The 13,794-nt window shown below is 38.3% G+C and overlaps 1 protein-coding gene across 6 annotated transcripts in view; it reads right to left on the bottom strand.

The window, feature by feature from the left end:
• Positions 1-13,794, bottom strand: part of LOC117874772 — a 102,899-nt gene that overhangs the window by 16,741 nt on the left and 72,364 nt on the right. For all 6 annotated transcript variants that reach the window (XM_034765242.1, XM_034765244.1, XM_034765241.1 and 3 more), the window contains one exon: positions 10,284-10,385. In XM_034765242.1, coding sequence (XP_034621133.1) covers positions 10,284-10,385 — 102 coding nt within the window. The remainder of the gene's footprint in view (positions 1-10,283; positions 10,386-13,794) is intronic.

Below are 13,794 nucleotides of genomic sequence, written 5' to 3'. Positions count from 1 at the left end.
AAGGAACAAAATCAACACTCCTATATCTTTTCTCAGGGAGCTGTTTGGCCACAAGGTGTTTGTACACCTTTCAGTTAAATCAAAGGTCCAAAGCAGGGGAAAAATACAACAATAAGGAGCATCAAATGGACTTATGGTACTTCCTTGGAGGAGTCTGAGTTAATAAACCATTGAATGGCTGACAGATAAAGAAAAAATATGTATATGAATTAGTGTAATAGACAATATAGATAATATCCTTCATTTGATAAATAAATGAAGTTTAACCAGAGATTATAAATGTGTGTTAAAATACTCCTTTTTCCCCCTGTTTCTGAACTTCACATGTGAAACATTTAAACTAAAAATGATGCTATATGTACTAATTAAGTAAATTATTGTTGAGCTATATATATTTTTTTCTTTTCCTTTCAAGCTGTCCTTTTACCTTTTTTAAAAGTTTGTCTCCTGCACTTGTCTTTCATATGGGAACCCACTGAGCCAAATTCTGCTCCAGTTTATACTGGTGAAAATCTGGAACAGTTACACTGACTTCAATGGCCTTACACTAAAGTCTGATAAAACTTAAAACAAACCACATAGGGCAGAAACAAGTTCCATTGTTGCTGTTAAAAAATAAAAAGCAGAGTTGGTTTATTCTTAACTATAACTGTTGAAAGAGGAGTTGTTCTCATCTGTTGAGTATCTACATAAAGAAAGAATAGACATAACATTCTTTTAAATACTTAAGATAGTTATGGGTCTAATCCTGCAGTTCTTAATCAGGCAAAATATCCTTTGGCTTCAGTGGAAGTTTTACCTGAGTGACTAGTGTAGACCCTTGCATACAAAACAATATATTTATTGGTATAAATCACACATCAAGACACTAGTTGTTCTACTTTAAGGGTCTATTTTCAAGTACTGTAACTTCCCAACTAAATTACTCTGGCCTTGATTCAACTCCCATTGAAGTCATTATGTTTTCTTTCCATTAACTTAAATGGGAACTGAATTGGACCCTCTTTTGGTGGAACCTTCTCATGCTTGTTTTCACTCCAGCAGTGATTTTTTTTCTAAACTGGATTAAGAACTCATTCAGGGATTTCTGAAATATTAGAGCATGATATTTTATGTATTTATTTATTTTAAAAAAATCACTAGTTAGGGCATTAGATGCTTTCTTGGGCGGCTCTCACCTCAAATCAGTTTCTCTTTTTTAGAAATGTCAAACCTCCAGTTTGGAATACACCATGAAGATGAATGCCTTTGCCAGATTTATCAAAACAAACTCATCTGAAAATATATTGTGCGTGTCCCTTATTTTTAAGATGTGCCACCCTTGTTGCATATACAAGATGAATAAGCAGATATTTTGAGTTCCCCACCCTGAAAATAAATGGATGATTATTTTAACAAGTACATATTCAAGTAAGCACATGGATCATTTCAAATCAATGTTTGATAGAGTTCAATACAGTTAAAATAAACACACTCAATATGTTTGAGAGTCCCCTCAATCTGAGAGCTCACATTTGAAACAAACACACTCCTACACACAAAGGATCAGTTTTTAAGACAGACCATTGACATCAATGTCGTTATTCCAATTTACACTGTTGTAATCAAAATTAGACTCTAGCCTCTAAATATACAACCAGTCGAACACAGGTTTTTAAATTTTTTCTTTATCCTTCTGTTAATCATAATTAAATGCAAAATAAAAACAAGACAAAACAAAACCACATACACTCCAAAGGCAGATTTGAATAAATTCAAAATTGTAGTTGCCACAGAAACTGTAATTTTCCCATGGTATCACCAAAGTATGCTCTCAGTTAAGCTAGTGCTAATCTAGAATAGCCACTGGAGCTACCCGGGAAATTCACGCATGTGACTAAGATTAGAATTTGCTGTAAGTTAACACCATATAAAGTAATCCAGAATTCTGCATATGCACAAGGGGGCTGAGTTATTGTTGCTGTGGGAACCGTAACTATGAATTTCCTGGCTTGCATGTGATTCAAATTTCAGCTTTAACGCTGCATTAATGTAGCTTTTCACACTTGACAGGCACACACCATTTTTAGCTCCGAGATTCCCAAATGGAATACATTCTTTCCTTTAATACTCAAAGTTAAAATTTTTTAAAAAGGTTTTAAAAATAAAATGTGTATACACACACACTTCACATTTTAACTACAGTACATTGACTAGTTCCAAGCAATTCCCCACCCACCCTTTTTTTGTTTTGTTTTTTTACATTCAAGCTGGTGACCAATATCTCAATGTACCTGAGACAGCTAATTTAAAAAGGAAGTGGTCAAAGTCATGCTTTTTTTGTAAACTTCAAAGGTGATCCCTCTCCTTCCTCCTCTTTACATTTTACTGTCTGGCTTTCTGCCCATCCTGCAGCTGTTAGCTAAGCCTGTGTTTCATGGCGTCAAACCTGCCTCCTCACGGTCCATAAAGTTACAGCAGGGATCGTGATATGCAGGTGTGGAAAAGGGAGAAGTGCAGGATGAGCCTGTTAATGATTTTTCTGGCACCCCATGCTGAGTTGCTGAAGAAAGAGAGCAGCTTGCAGAAGAGTAACTCTTTGTTTGCGAAGGTGGTCTGGGCCATATTACTTCTCCCACAGCAAAGGTGTTGGGTTTTTTGCTTTAGGGGCTGTTTACAGAAATGATTCACCTTTTATACAGCTTTTAAAAAATGCTTTGAGGCTTTAATTAGACACAGGAATTCCATCACACCACTACGAAGACTTTTACTTTCCATTTAACCTCCCATTAGATGATTCAATGATCTTATTCAACGATAAGTCCACACAATTGAGGCTGATTGTTTAACAGAAGAAGGAAGACACCATCAAAATCAACTGGTGCTGGCTTATGTCACAAGCCTTAGTTGGAGTCCTAACACAAATTTATAATTTGTTAATGTAGATAGAGAATCCCAGTTTAAAAATGTTCATTTGCTGCTTTAAGATACAGCTAATAACTAAGACTCTGATTCAGGAATTCACCTAACTTTAAGCATATGCTTAAGTGCTTTCCTGAATAGCATCTAATAGATCTGCAGATTTACTGCAGAATAATTTAAATACATTTAAGTCAAGATTTTCAGAAATGGGTGCCTAAAATTAGTCTGCTAAAGGCAAAAATTTCAGAAGGGCCTCAGGGTATGTCTACACACCTATCTGAGGAATGATTGTAGCACAGGTAAACATGCCTGAGCTAGCACAGCCAAAAATAGACGCATAGAGGTGACAGCATGGGCTTCAACACAGGCTCGCAACACATGTATGTACCCAGAGTCCTCAGCATGCCGGTCAGTGTTGAAGCCCATGCCACTACATCTCCTGTGCTACTTAGGTATGTCTACCTGTGCTGCTACTTAGGTATGTCTACCCCTCAGACTGCAGAGTAGACATACCCAAGTGACTTAGGAGCCTAGGTGCCATTGAAAGCCAATGGGATGTAAGCTCAAATCACTTGAGTGTTTTTGAAAATTCTGGCCCAAAGGCTATATTTAGGTGCCTAAATAAATGGGAGCTTTGGACACACAGCACTTTTGAAACCTTTCAATCCAATTGTTTTGGTGCCTTAATAGCTCATATTAATAAATACAAAATAATTTAGTAAATAACTGTAGGCAAAGTTTGAGGGCTCATTGGACGTTTAATAGGGGCTACTGGGATAAATAGACACAGAGAGCACTTCTCTCCTACTCAGCTGTCTGTATGTTGTCCGCTTAGATTGTAAGATTATCCAGGCAGGGAGCTGTCTACTTATAGGTCTAAAAAGTAACTTTTTTAATTTATATAGCTCCCAAAATTGTATGAAGTGAGAACAGCCTGCTTGGCACTGCACAAGGCACTAATAAAGACACAGGTCCCGATTCTGGTGAAACCTATCACTTAGGAATATATATGATAGATGTGCTTTACAAATCTAAAAATAAATAAATGATTTTTAAGTTCCAAAATGTAGCACACACACAACTGGTAATATAGATATCTTTCCAACACTGGGGCTTCCCCAGACAACCACATCATCAGATATCCAATACAATTCTCCTGAAAATTAATGGAGTCAAAACTGACCTGCTCTCTCCAAGAAAAATTTGATTAAAAGAATGAGGGAGTTCTGCCTGGTTAGGCTGCAACTCAGAAAAGCACTTACATAAATGATGAAGTCGATCCTTATTCAGGACAGCACTTAAGCACAGGGATTTGGAGCAATCAAATTTTTTAATTGCTCCGCTCCAGCTCCGGGCAAAAACCTACTGGTCTGCGCTCCAGCTCAGGCTCCACTCCAAAGCCCTGCTTAAGCATGTACTTAAATTTAGTCATTGAGGTCAACAGGATTTAAGCACACTTCAAAGTAAATGGGAGGTTCAAGTGAAGTCCTGAATTGGGATGTTTTTCTCAATCATGGCCTAAATGAGGTGATGGGAAATTTTAAAATACATACATTATTATTTGTTTGTATTACCATCTCACCGAGGGGCCCTACTCATGAATCAGGACCACATTGTGCTAGAAGCTGTACTAACACAGAACAAAAAGACAGCCCCTAGCCCACAGAGCTGCATATTTTTGCCATCACCATGTCGTCTTTAGTCAGAGATAGGAGCACTGTCAAGCCACCAGTAAAGATATGTTTTATTGTTATGAAGGCAGAATGGATGATAGATTTGAACATATATTAATATATAACTCTGGGACAAGTTACGATCCCACTACAATCAATAGAAGCTTTCCATTGACTTCAGTGGGACTAGGATTTGGGACATTTTTTTCCCTATCAAAGGATTTCAGCTTATCCATTTAAATTAGAAATAAAATAAAACCAATGAGTGCTTGCACACAGACCCTACAATTAAAAAAAAGACCACAGCTAAAGTTCCTGGTATTCAAGATTCTGCTGACCTTCAAGTCACATTGCAAGGCTTATTTGTTCTCTGAGGGGATTGGGAAGTTAAACAAACAAACAAAACAAAAAACATTTGCCCAAGCAGTTGTAGATTTTATAATATTTGTACATGACCCAAAGCACTTGACAGTTTTTTTTTAAATGGAAAGAAATAAACAAAATAAATAAGACGACTCATTGAAGATCTGGGGGAACGGCTCTTGGACTCAGCAGTGATGTGTGGCTTAATCTTTTTCAATTCTTCCAAATCTGCTGCTAGAACCTAGCTCACTTTTTATTTTTTCTTTGTAGGATGATAGCTACACCCCTAAAAATAAAACTGGCTTAAAAGCTACTACTACCTGTAACCAACATCATGCCAAAACAGCCACCCTAATTAAACATGACTACTACACTGCCAAGCCAAATGCTTTGATTAATTTATCAGTCATATTTAAAGTCAGGGGTAACAATCAGCCAAAGCATAGTTGTGTCTCCTACCATTAACAAGTAGGGCCCTGATCCTGCAAAGACCACTGGGACTGCTCACAGTGAGTAAAGTTAAGTGCATGCATAAATCTTTTGCGCCTGGCTGAGTGTCAGGAGACACAGTGCCTACACTGCCTTGCTAATGGCAATGCTGTGTTATGCTATTATTTGTTTTACAATAGTTCTAGAGGCTAAAATTAGGATCGCCCCCATTGTGTAAGATGCTGCACAAATGCATAATAAAAGAGTCCCTAAGCTTAAAATCACCAGTGCTCTGTCTATGCCAGCATTCCCACCACTGCTTGTACTACTGGAGCAGCACTGGTAATAATGAAATGGTAGGAGATTTCTTTAAAAAGGCTAGTGTAGACACTTGAGGATCCACCATGTTTTCTGAAATGGAACTGAACACAGTTTGGTCCTGTCTATACTTGCATTAAAACCATTTACAGCACCAGTTCAGCGGCACCTATTGCTGACAGCAGGCATTAACATCAGTTATATTTCCTAGCTGGCATGAGGCTTATAATAACTAAGCATTTCAAACTGGCCATATTTAACTTCTGACAACAGAAATGTAAAGGAGAAAAAGAAAACTAAGCTATTCATCTTTGTTCATATAAAGACATATCCCTCTGTTCTGCCAGTTATGTGTGGACCATCATTCAGTCCTCCTGCCTGGTTCTATAGTAAATCTTTTTCTTCCCAAGACTCCACAGAGATGGGCTTGTGTCTAAACTAACAAGCAAAAACTGCCTAGGTCAGGAATGGAATTTATTTTGGGTGTTGCAGTATGGGGTGGCAGAAAAGAGAGAAGAAAGAACACAGTGAAGAAAATGTTGGCTTTATATATTCTTGCTGAGAAATATCCCAAACTGGTTTCTCAGCTATCAGAAGAGTAAAATGTGTTCACATGAGTAATTGCCTTTGCCAGTCCCCTTGACCACCAGACTCAGCTTTATTTACCCATCCTGCAGCAGTCTGTAATGATCCCCCTTTTCTGTTTGAGTGGCTAAATTTTAACAGCAAAGTGTGAGAAACAAAATCTACTTTTAAACCCAGCAAGTAGCAGTAAACTTTGTTCCATACACACCAGCCACCTGGTTATAACAACTAGCATCTTTTGGATATGTCAAAAATGTTTTCCCAAACACTTGTTTTATATGCCTCATGGAAAAGTGCTATAGTGTAAGCTCTTTGGGGCAGGGACTTTGTTCTTCCGAGTTTGGATAGCAACTAGTGAAGCCTGGATGCTACCACAGTATAAATAATAATAACTGAAGGGGAGAGGAAGGATAGTCCAGTGGTTAGGACATTAGCATAGGCCACAGGAGAGCTGAGTTCAGTTCCCTGCTCCGCCACAGACTTCCTGTGTGACCTTGGTCTTTAGTCGCTTAGTCTTTCTGTGCTTCAGTGTCTCATCTGTAAAACTGGGGTAATAGAACTTCCCTATCCAATGGGTGTTGTGAGGACAGATACGTTAAAGATTTTGAGGTGCTCACACAGAATGTAAATGGGGGGCACATAAATATCATAATAGAGGCAAACAGAAAATGAAAACTGTTCTACAGAATTCTTAAACAAGCCTGTAGAATTCTATAGAGGGACATCACTCTCTATTCAATTCTATAGGCTGATTTTATGGAAAGGATCTCAATTCTCAAATTCTGTGGTTTTTCAGAGTACTTTCTAAAGAGTCTTATTGGTTTCATCACTATTAAATTCTGTAGGACTTTTTCATAGGGACTATATTCAGATTAAATAAAAGTATCTTTGTAACTGAATATCAGATCTGATTTCTGTCAATTCCTTGGCATTTTTCCAACACTTAAGGCATTTATTCTCATTCTATTATAAAATAGGTTGGCTAACAAAAGTTCCAACTCTGCGCTCACATAGCACAAACAGATACAAAGGACGGAATTGGTTTGCCACATCAGGTTCTCTAGAGCCCCAAACTCCTAAGGCCTCAGTGAGTTTAAACTCATTTAAGCATGGGAGCATCTCAGGGGTTTACCATCCATCACCACAGTATCTGAATGCCTTCCATATAAAATCAATAGCAATATTAAATATATATATTTAAACGTCTCATGATTTTTTAATGCTTGGGATTGGCAATACTGTGGGACACATCATGACAGAGGGAAGAATGTCTGCAAAATAGTAGGAAAAATAATCTTATTTGCTTCCTCATAAGATTTCTGGTCTCCAAACACCATCCAACTACAAAGAAAAACATTTTAGATGCTTCTGTTCCAAGGAATCTGATGGGAGGCTCTGCATGTTGAATTGCAAGAGACAAACTGAATAAAAGTGAAACTTCACAACACTTAAAAAACAAACAAACAAACCAAAAAAACCCAAACCCCAAATCCTGTCCTTAAAAATGAACTCATTCCACAGACTAGAGGGGAAAAAATCAATTGTGGAGAAAAATCTGGTTTTCATACCAAGAGCCTTCAGACTGAAAGTCTCAGTGGCCATTCTGACTGAGCAAAGATGAAGTGTCTATCAGTCAACACAGCTTCACAACATTTTTCTTCAAACACTTATTTTTAAGGGGAAAAAAGTCAGTTGAAAATTCTCAAAAAACAGAAAACTTTCAAAATGATTTTCTCAAAATTTTCTGTTTTCAAAATTTTCAAACAGAAAAGTTTGTTTTCCTTTTTTCTTTTTCATTCCCAGCTTTGACTGATCAGAGTAGTTACCCAGTGAGACTTTTTAAAAAAAAAAAAAAATCAACACTTCTTGTTTTGGAAATATTTTCATTTTGAAATTTTAAAAATTGTTTTTTGAACATTCCAATTTCAAATATGAAAAAAATCTATTAAAATTCTATGGAATTTTTTAAAAAAAAACAGTCCACTTTGAAAACCAATGGAATGAAAACACTTTAGAAGAAGTGTTCATGATTTCCCTTTCTTCCTCCATTTTTAAGTCAGCTCTGGCCAGGGGAATGGGATAAGAACAATAAGGAAGCTCCAGACATAAAACCAGTAATATGACAGCTGCTGTAAAAATCAATGGACACCAAATTGGAAATCCTAGTTGCATTGACTGGCAGAATTAAACAACTGTGTGGAAGGAATTAAAGGGAAAATATAGGAGGTGGAAACTAAATTGCAAGTCCACAAAACAGTGCTCAAAGGGTACATCTATGCATCAAAAAACCCAACCCATACCCTGCAGCAGCTAGGCTCAGAGCCAGTGACAACTGAATCAGGCTCATGAGTCTCACTCTGTGGGGCTAAAAATAGCAGTGTAGATGTTTGGGCTCGGGCTGGAGCACGGGCTCTGAAATCTGGCGAGTGGGGTGGGCCTCAGAGCCCCAGTTTTGGCCCGAGCAGGAACATTTACACAGCCGCTTTTAGCCTGTAGTGTGAGCATGAGTCAGTTGTTATGGGCTCTGAGACTCACTTCTGCAGGTTTTTTTGTTTTGCTTTTGCAGTACAGACATACCCTGAGAAAATTAGATTTTCCTCCAAGCTCATGATTCTCCATCCTGTTTTCTCACTATCAGCCTGAATGATGCTGATCCTCTACGTAAGAGTGTAGTTAAATATGTGAAAAATAAAAGTGATGAGATAGATTTCTTCTTTGGATCTTCAGCTCCCGTTCTGCTGTCATCACCGGTGAAATGTGGCTTGATTTTGCCTTTTCATAAAGGCAAAGTCCAAACTGTAATGTTGTTTGCATTTTGTACGCATCACATACTATTTTTTTAAAAACAGATCTATTGGAAAGCCACTGATTATTATGAGTAGTATTCATTAGTTGTTTATGGTAATGCTAGTCATTTTCTAGACATTCAAGAAGGGACTGTCACTGTTCCAAGATCACAAGAAGTGACTGTCACTGTTCCAAGATCACAATCTAAGGATGGACAGACAGGGTGACAAAGGTCAGGGAATGGGCACAAACAGGGATTTTAATACGAGTCAACATGATTCACTGTAACCACTGCAGCAGTAGTGGAATTTTAAATCTCTCCAAAACTGCAGACAGGGCTCTGTGGATGAATTTAGGGAAATTGTACAATGCCACATGGACAAAGGCAAAAAGGCATTTGTGGGAGAAGCTAACAAATGAGTGAGTACACTGGCAGAGCAAGGCAATCCAAAGTCCAACAAGGAAGGATACATAAGGAGGAGAAAAGTTATGTAGTGCTTTGAAGATGGGGACAAAATCACTTAAATCTGATGTGACAGCATATGAGGAACCAGGGGAGGAATTTTTCCCAAGATGGTAGTGACATGATCAAATCAACAAACAAGGGAGATTTTAGCAGCTGTATTTTGTATGGACTGAAAAATGAAAATGAATGAAGTCCATCCCTATGCCACAGCTTGCACAAAGCCTACGCACCACTGAGGTTAAGTGATAAATAGGCCTTAGGCTTTCCCTCCGGACAGGACTGGACTTCCCCCTTTGCATTTTATGCACATACAAATAATGTGCAGTTAAGGCATAAAACTTGACTTAAATGGTTTGGAGACATCGGAATTGAAAAACAAAAAAAACACACCTAAAATGGTGAATTTCTGGTGATGATTCAGTAAGAAAAGCATAAGAAAAACAATTGACAGTTCTGGGGCAGGAGGGAATGAGGCTGGAGATATACTGAACTGCAGTGTATGTTCCTTTTCACAGCAAAAGTCACAGCTCCAGAGAAAACAAAGCAACCTGCTGACCTATGAGCACAAAGGGCCAAAATTTATCCCTCGTGTGACTCCACTGAAGCTAATGAGCTCCTATCAGGGAGGAATTGGCCTTTATCCCCAACACTCAACACCCGACAATTTATCCCCAACCCTCCGCCTTGGCTTGGCGAACTAACTAGCAAGCTGAGAAATTCAACTGAAAGGATGCAACAAGGGTCGGGTTTTTCTCACCTACCTTAGGAAATATTTGCTCAGTTTCTTCTTGGGCCTTCGTGAGTTTACTTGGATGATGAGCTGGTGGTTGGCAGGACACTGATCCTGGTAGAGAAGCTGAGCTCTGTAAGATAGCGAAAGCAAAGTCAAGAACAGTATGTCTTCATAACTGGGCATGAAACCTAAGTGCCTTGCTGGTTACTTCATTGTGGATTTGTGTATTCATTATTTCTGTGTCATTTTGAAATGTGCCTTAAAGGGGAAAAATAAAGAGCAGTACTGATTTAGAGGTCTTTATCTGCTCCTTATTCAGGCAAAACCCTATCTGGCTTGAAAGAGTCAAGAGTACTGAATAGGACCACTTAATAGCCCTACCACAATATTTTATATTTTAACTCACCATTTTATTTTGGGAATAGATTCGGATTTCAGATACACCAGCATAAAACACAGAGTAAGGGCACTGATTTCAGTGGACTTGTTCTGGATTAACTCTGGTATAATGGAGCACAATCTGTCCTAAGTTAACACAGTTAGGCTACATCAATGCTAAAAGCTTGGGGTGTATTTCCCCTGCTTGTGAACACACAGTGTCGCTACAGTAGCATGGGTAGTAGCAGCAGAGGAATGGCTGAACCATGCCAAGTAAATACCCACCTGAAACCAGTGAGTATTTACTTGGCACAACTCATTGGACCTTTGCTGCCACTATCTGTGCTACCGCAGGTATGCTGCTATTTATATTCACATTAACTCAATGAGAACTAGTGTATGTGCACACGAGCAAGGGAATCACACCCTTAGCTCGTAGTGTTGATATAGCCTTACTTAAACATACAAAAAACCATTGTGTGTCACTATTTAGGAAATGACATGGATTCTTTATCAGTACTTTCATTTTTGTCACAAAGGTGGAGAAGTAATACATGATGATAATCAATGAAATCTGGTTCAGGAACTAAGAGCCAGAATGAAACACCAACATTCCTTGGACCCACATGTTCAAAGTGGGGTCTGGTCAACTCGGTCTTTCACCCTTCCAAAGTGGATAAATTAAGTACCATGCAATTAATGTGCAGAGAACTTAAAAACTAAAATCCTATTTGTTCTGGGTGAACATTAAAGATACAAAAAAATGTCATGGTAGAGTAGGTGTTTTGCCCCAGTATAATTAGCTACCATTTCCTTCACCTGTTGCGCCCATGGTTGTGCAGTTGGTTGCCACCTTCAGCTCCCCAAAATAAATGAATTTTAATCCTTGCTGGTCTCAGATTTCCAGAACTTATTGGTTTGGCTGAGCTCAGCCAAAACAAGAACGTTCTGGAAATCTCAGACATCATCGTTATAATTCAGCTACTTTTGAGGTACAAAAGTGCATAAAAATGCGTAAGATAGCAAGAGTGAACCTCACGCACAAAACAGGTGTAGTTTGGATCAGGGAATATTGAGTTTTGTGCAAAGGTTGGAGTCAGTTTCTTATTTAATCCAAATCAGTTTGCCACCCCTCCCTTAGCTGAAATACCTTAATGTAAAGAATTAGAGGATAGGAATATAATTAATGTCTGTCAACATGGAAAATTAGATCTTAGCAAACAAAATTGAATTCATTCTTTGAGGAGATTACAAGCTTAGTTGATAAAAGTAACTGAGAAGATGTACTTAGACTTCTGTAAGGCATTTCATTTAGTACCGCACACCATTCAGATTAAAAAACAGCACTCTACAGCATCCATACAGCACATGTTAAATGGATCAAAAACAGTCTAACTGACAGATCTCAAATAGTAGTAATCAATGGGGAAGCATCATCGAATAGAGGTGTTTCTTGAGGGATTCTATAAGGACTGGTTCTAGATCTGATGCTATTCAACATTTTCATTGGTGATTTAGAAGTAAATATAAAAATTACTGCTGATAACATTGCAGAGAACACAATTACTCGCCATTTTGCCAATCTTTATGAGGACAGGGAGGTCATACACAGCAAATACAGCCAAATGCAAAGTTATACATCTTGGAGCAAGGAATGCAGTGGCTCTGAAAAGAATTTAGGGGTCACAGTGAACAAACAATCAGAATGAACTCCCAGGGCAACACTGTGTCAACAAGGGCCAGTGCAATCGTTGGGGTGTAGTGAGTATGGAGGTTATTTTACCTCTGTATATGGCATTGCAGAGACAGATACTGGAATGCTGTGTACCGTTCTGGTGTCCACATTTCAAAAGGATGTTGAAAAATTGGAGAGGGTGCAGAAAAGAGCCACAAAAATTATTTCAGGATGGAAGAAAATGAAAAGTATCTTAGTGAGATACTTACAGAGCTCAATCTGTTTAGTTTAGCAAAAGAAGAGCAAGAGGTCACTTGATTACAGTGTATAAGGACCCTCATAGGGAGAAAATACTAGGTACTAAAAGGCTCTTCAATCTAGCGGAGAAAGTCATTACAAAGAACCAATGGCTGGAAGCTGAAGCCAGACAAATTCCAGCTGGAAATAAGGCACATTATTGGCAGTGAGGGTGATTAACTATTAGAACAAACTACCAAGGGACCTGGTGGAGTCTCCCTTTCTAGATGTCTTTAGCTCAAGACCGGGTGCCTTTCTGAAGATTGGCTAAAGCCTAACAAAAGATATTGGGCTCAATATAGGGGTAACAAAGTGAAATGTAATGGCCCGTGATATACAGGAGATCAGACTAGATGATCTACTGGTCTCTTCAGGCCTTAAACCATGAAGCTATAACTAAAGAATGAGATACTAGGGAGAGAGCACTTTATGAACTTTTAAGAGAGTCTTCTATGACAAGCAGGGTTAGGAATTATATGGTACTACGGTAATTTTGTAAAGTAAATTCACAGTGCTAGGTTCTCTGTTAGAATTCTTCAAGTCACAAGATTACTGTCCTGACTTCTATCTACAAATAAAACAACTACAAACATCCTTACTACAGCAGGCAGTTTAAGCACAAGGCCAGCTGAACAAAGAGAGAGTGCAGTGTATTAGTGTCCCCGACTTAGTACCAGATGTTAGCCATCTATTTTACTCTGCAAACAATAAACTGTTTTCGGCCCTCAGAAGCCCACCACCGCCTGCAAACAGAGCTGAAACGAGAGTGGGGATGTATTTACATTGACTCCAAAAGTATGTACACCCAGTAGTTTTGTGTCAAATAAATGTTTTATATTCATGGTCAACTGTGAGATGTATATGTATTAAATGTGTACGTTTAGCTTGCCTATATAAAGTTCAAGGACAGGACGATCTCAGAGTAATGATCATTTCTATAGTTTACTATATATAATGGTTTTGCTTTAATTTCATTCAGTGAGAAAACATTCCTGCCAATATGTAAAATGTGGATGATTTGAGTCAAGAGCATCTATGCCATTTTAATAGGTACAATACTGGCTAGTGGGGATTATGCCGCCACAAACACCTTGCCTAGGAAGCTCAGGAGCTAAGTATCTCATTTTGTTTTACATACAAATATATTTCCATACATTTGTGCACAAGAGAGAGAGAGAGAGACTCTTCA

Source organism: Trachemys scripta, chromosome 3 (assembly GCF_013100865.1).
Source record: "Trachemys scripta elegans isolate TJP31775 chromosome 3, CAS_Tse_1.0, whole genome shotgun sequence".
In the NCBI taxonomy this organism is placed as follows: domain Eukaryota; kingdom Metazoa; phylum Chordata; order Testudines; family Emydidae; genus Trachemys; species Trachemys scripta.
The sequence above is the reverse complement of the archived record's forward strand: the minus strand, read 5'-3'. Positions and strand labels throughout refer to the sequence as shown.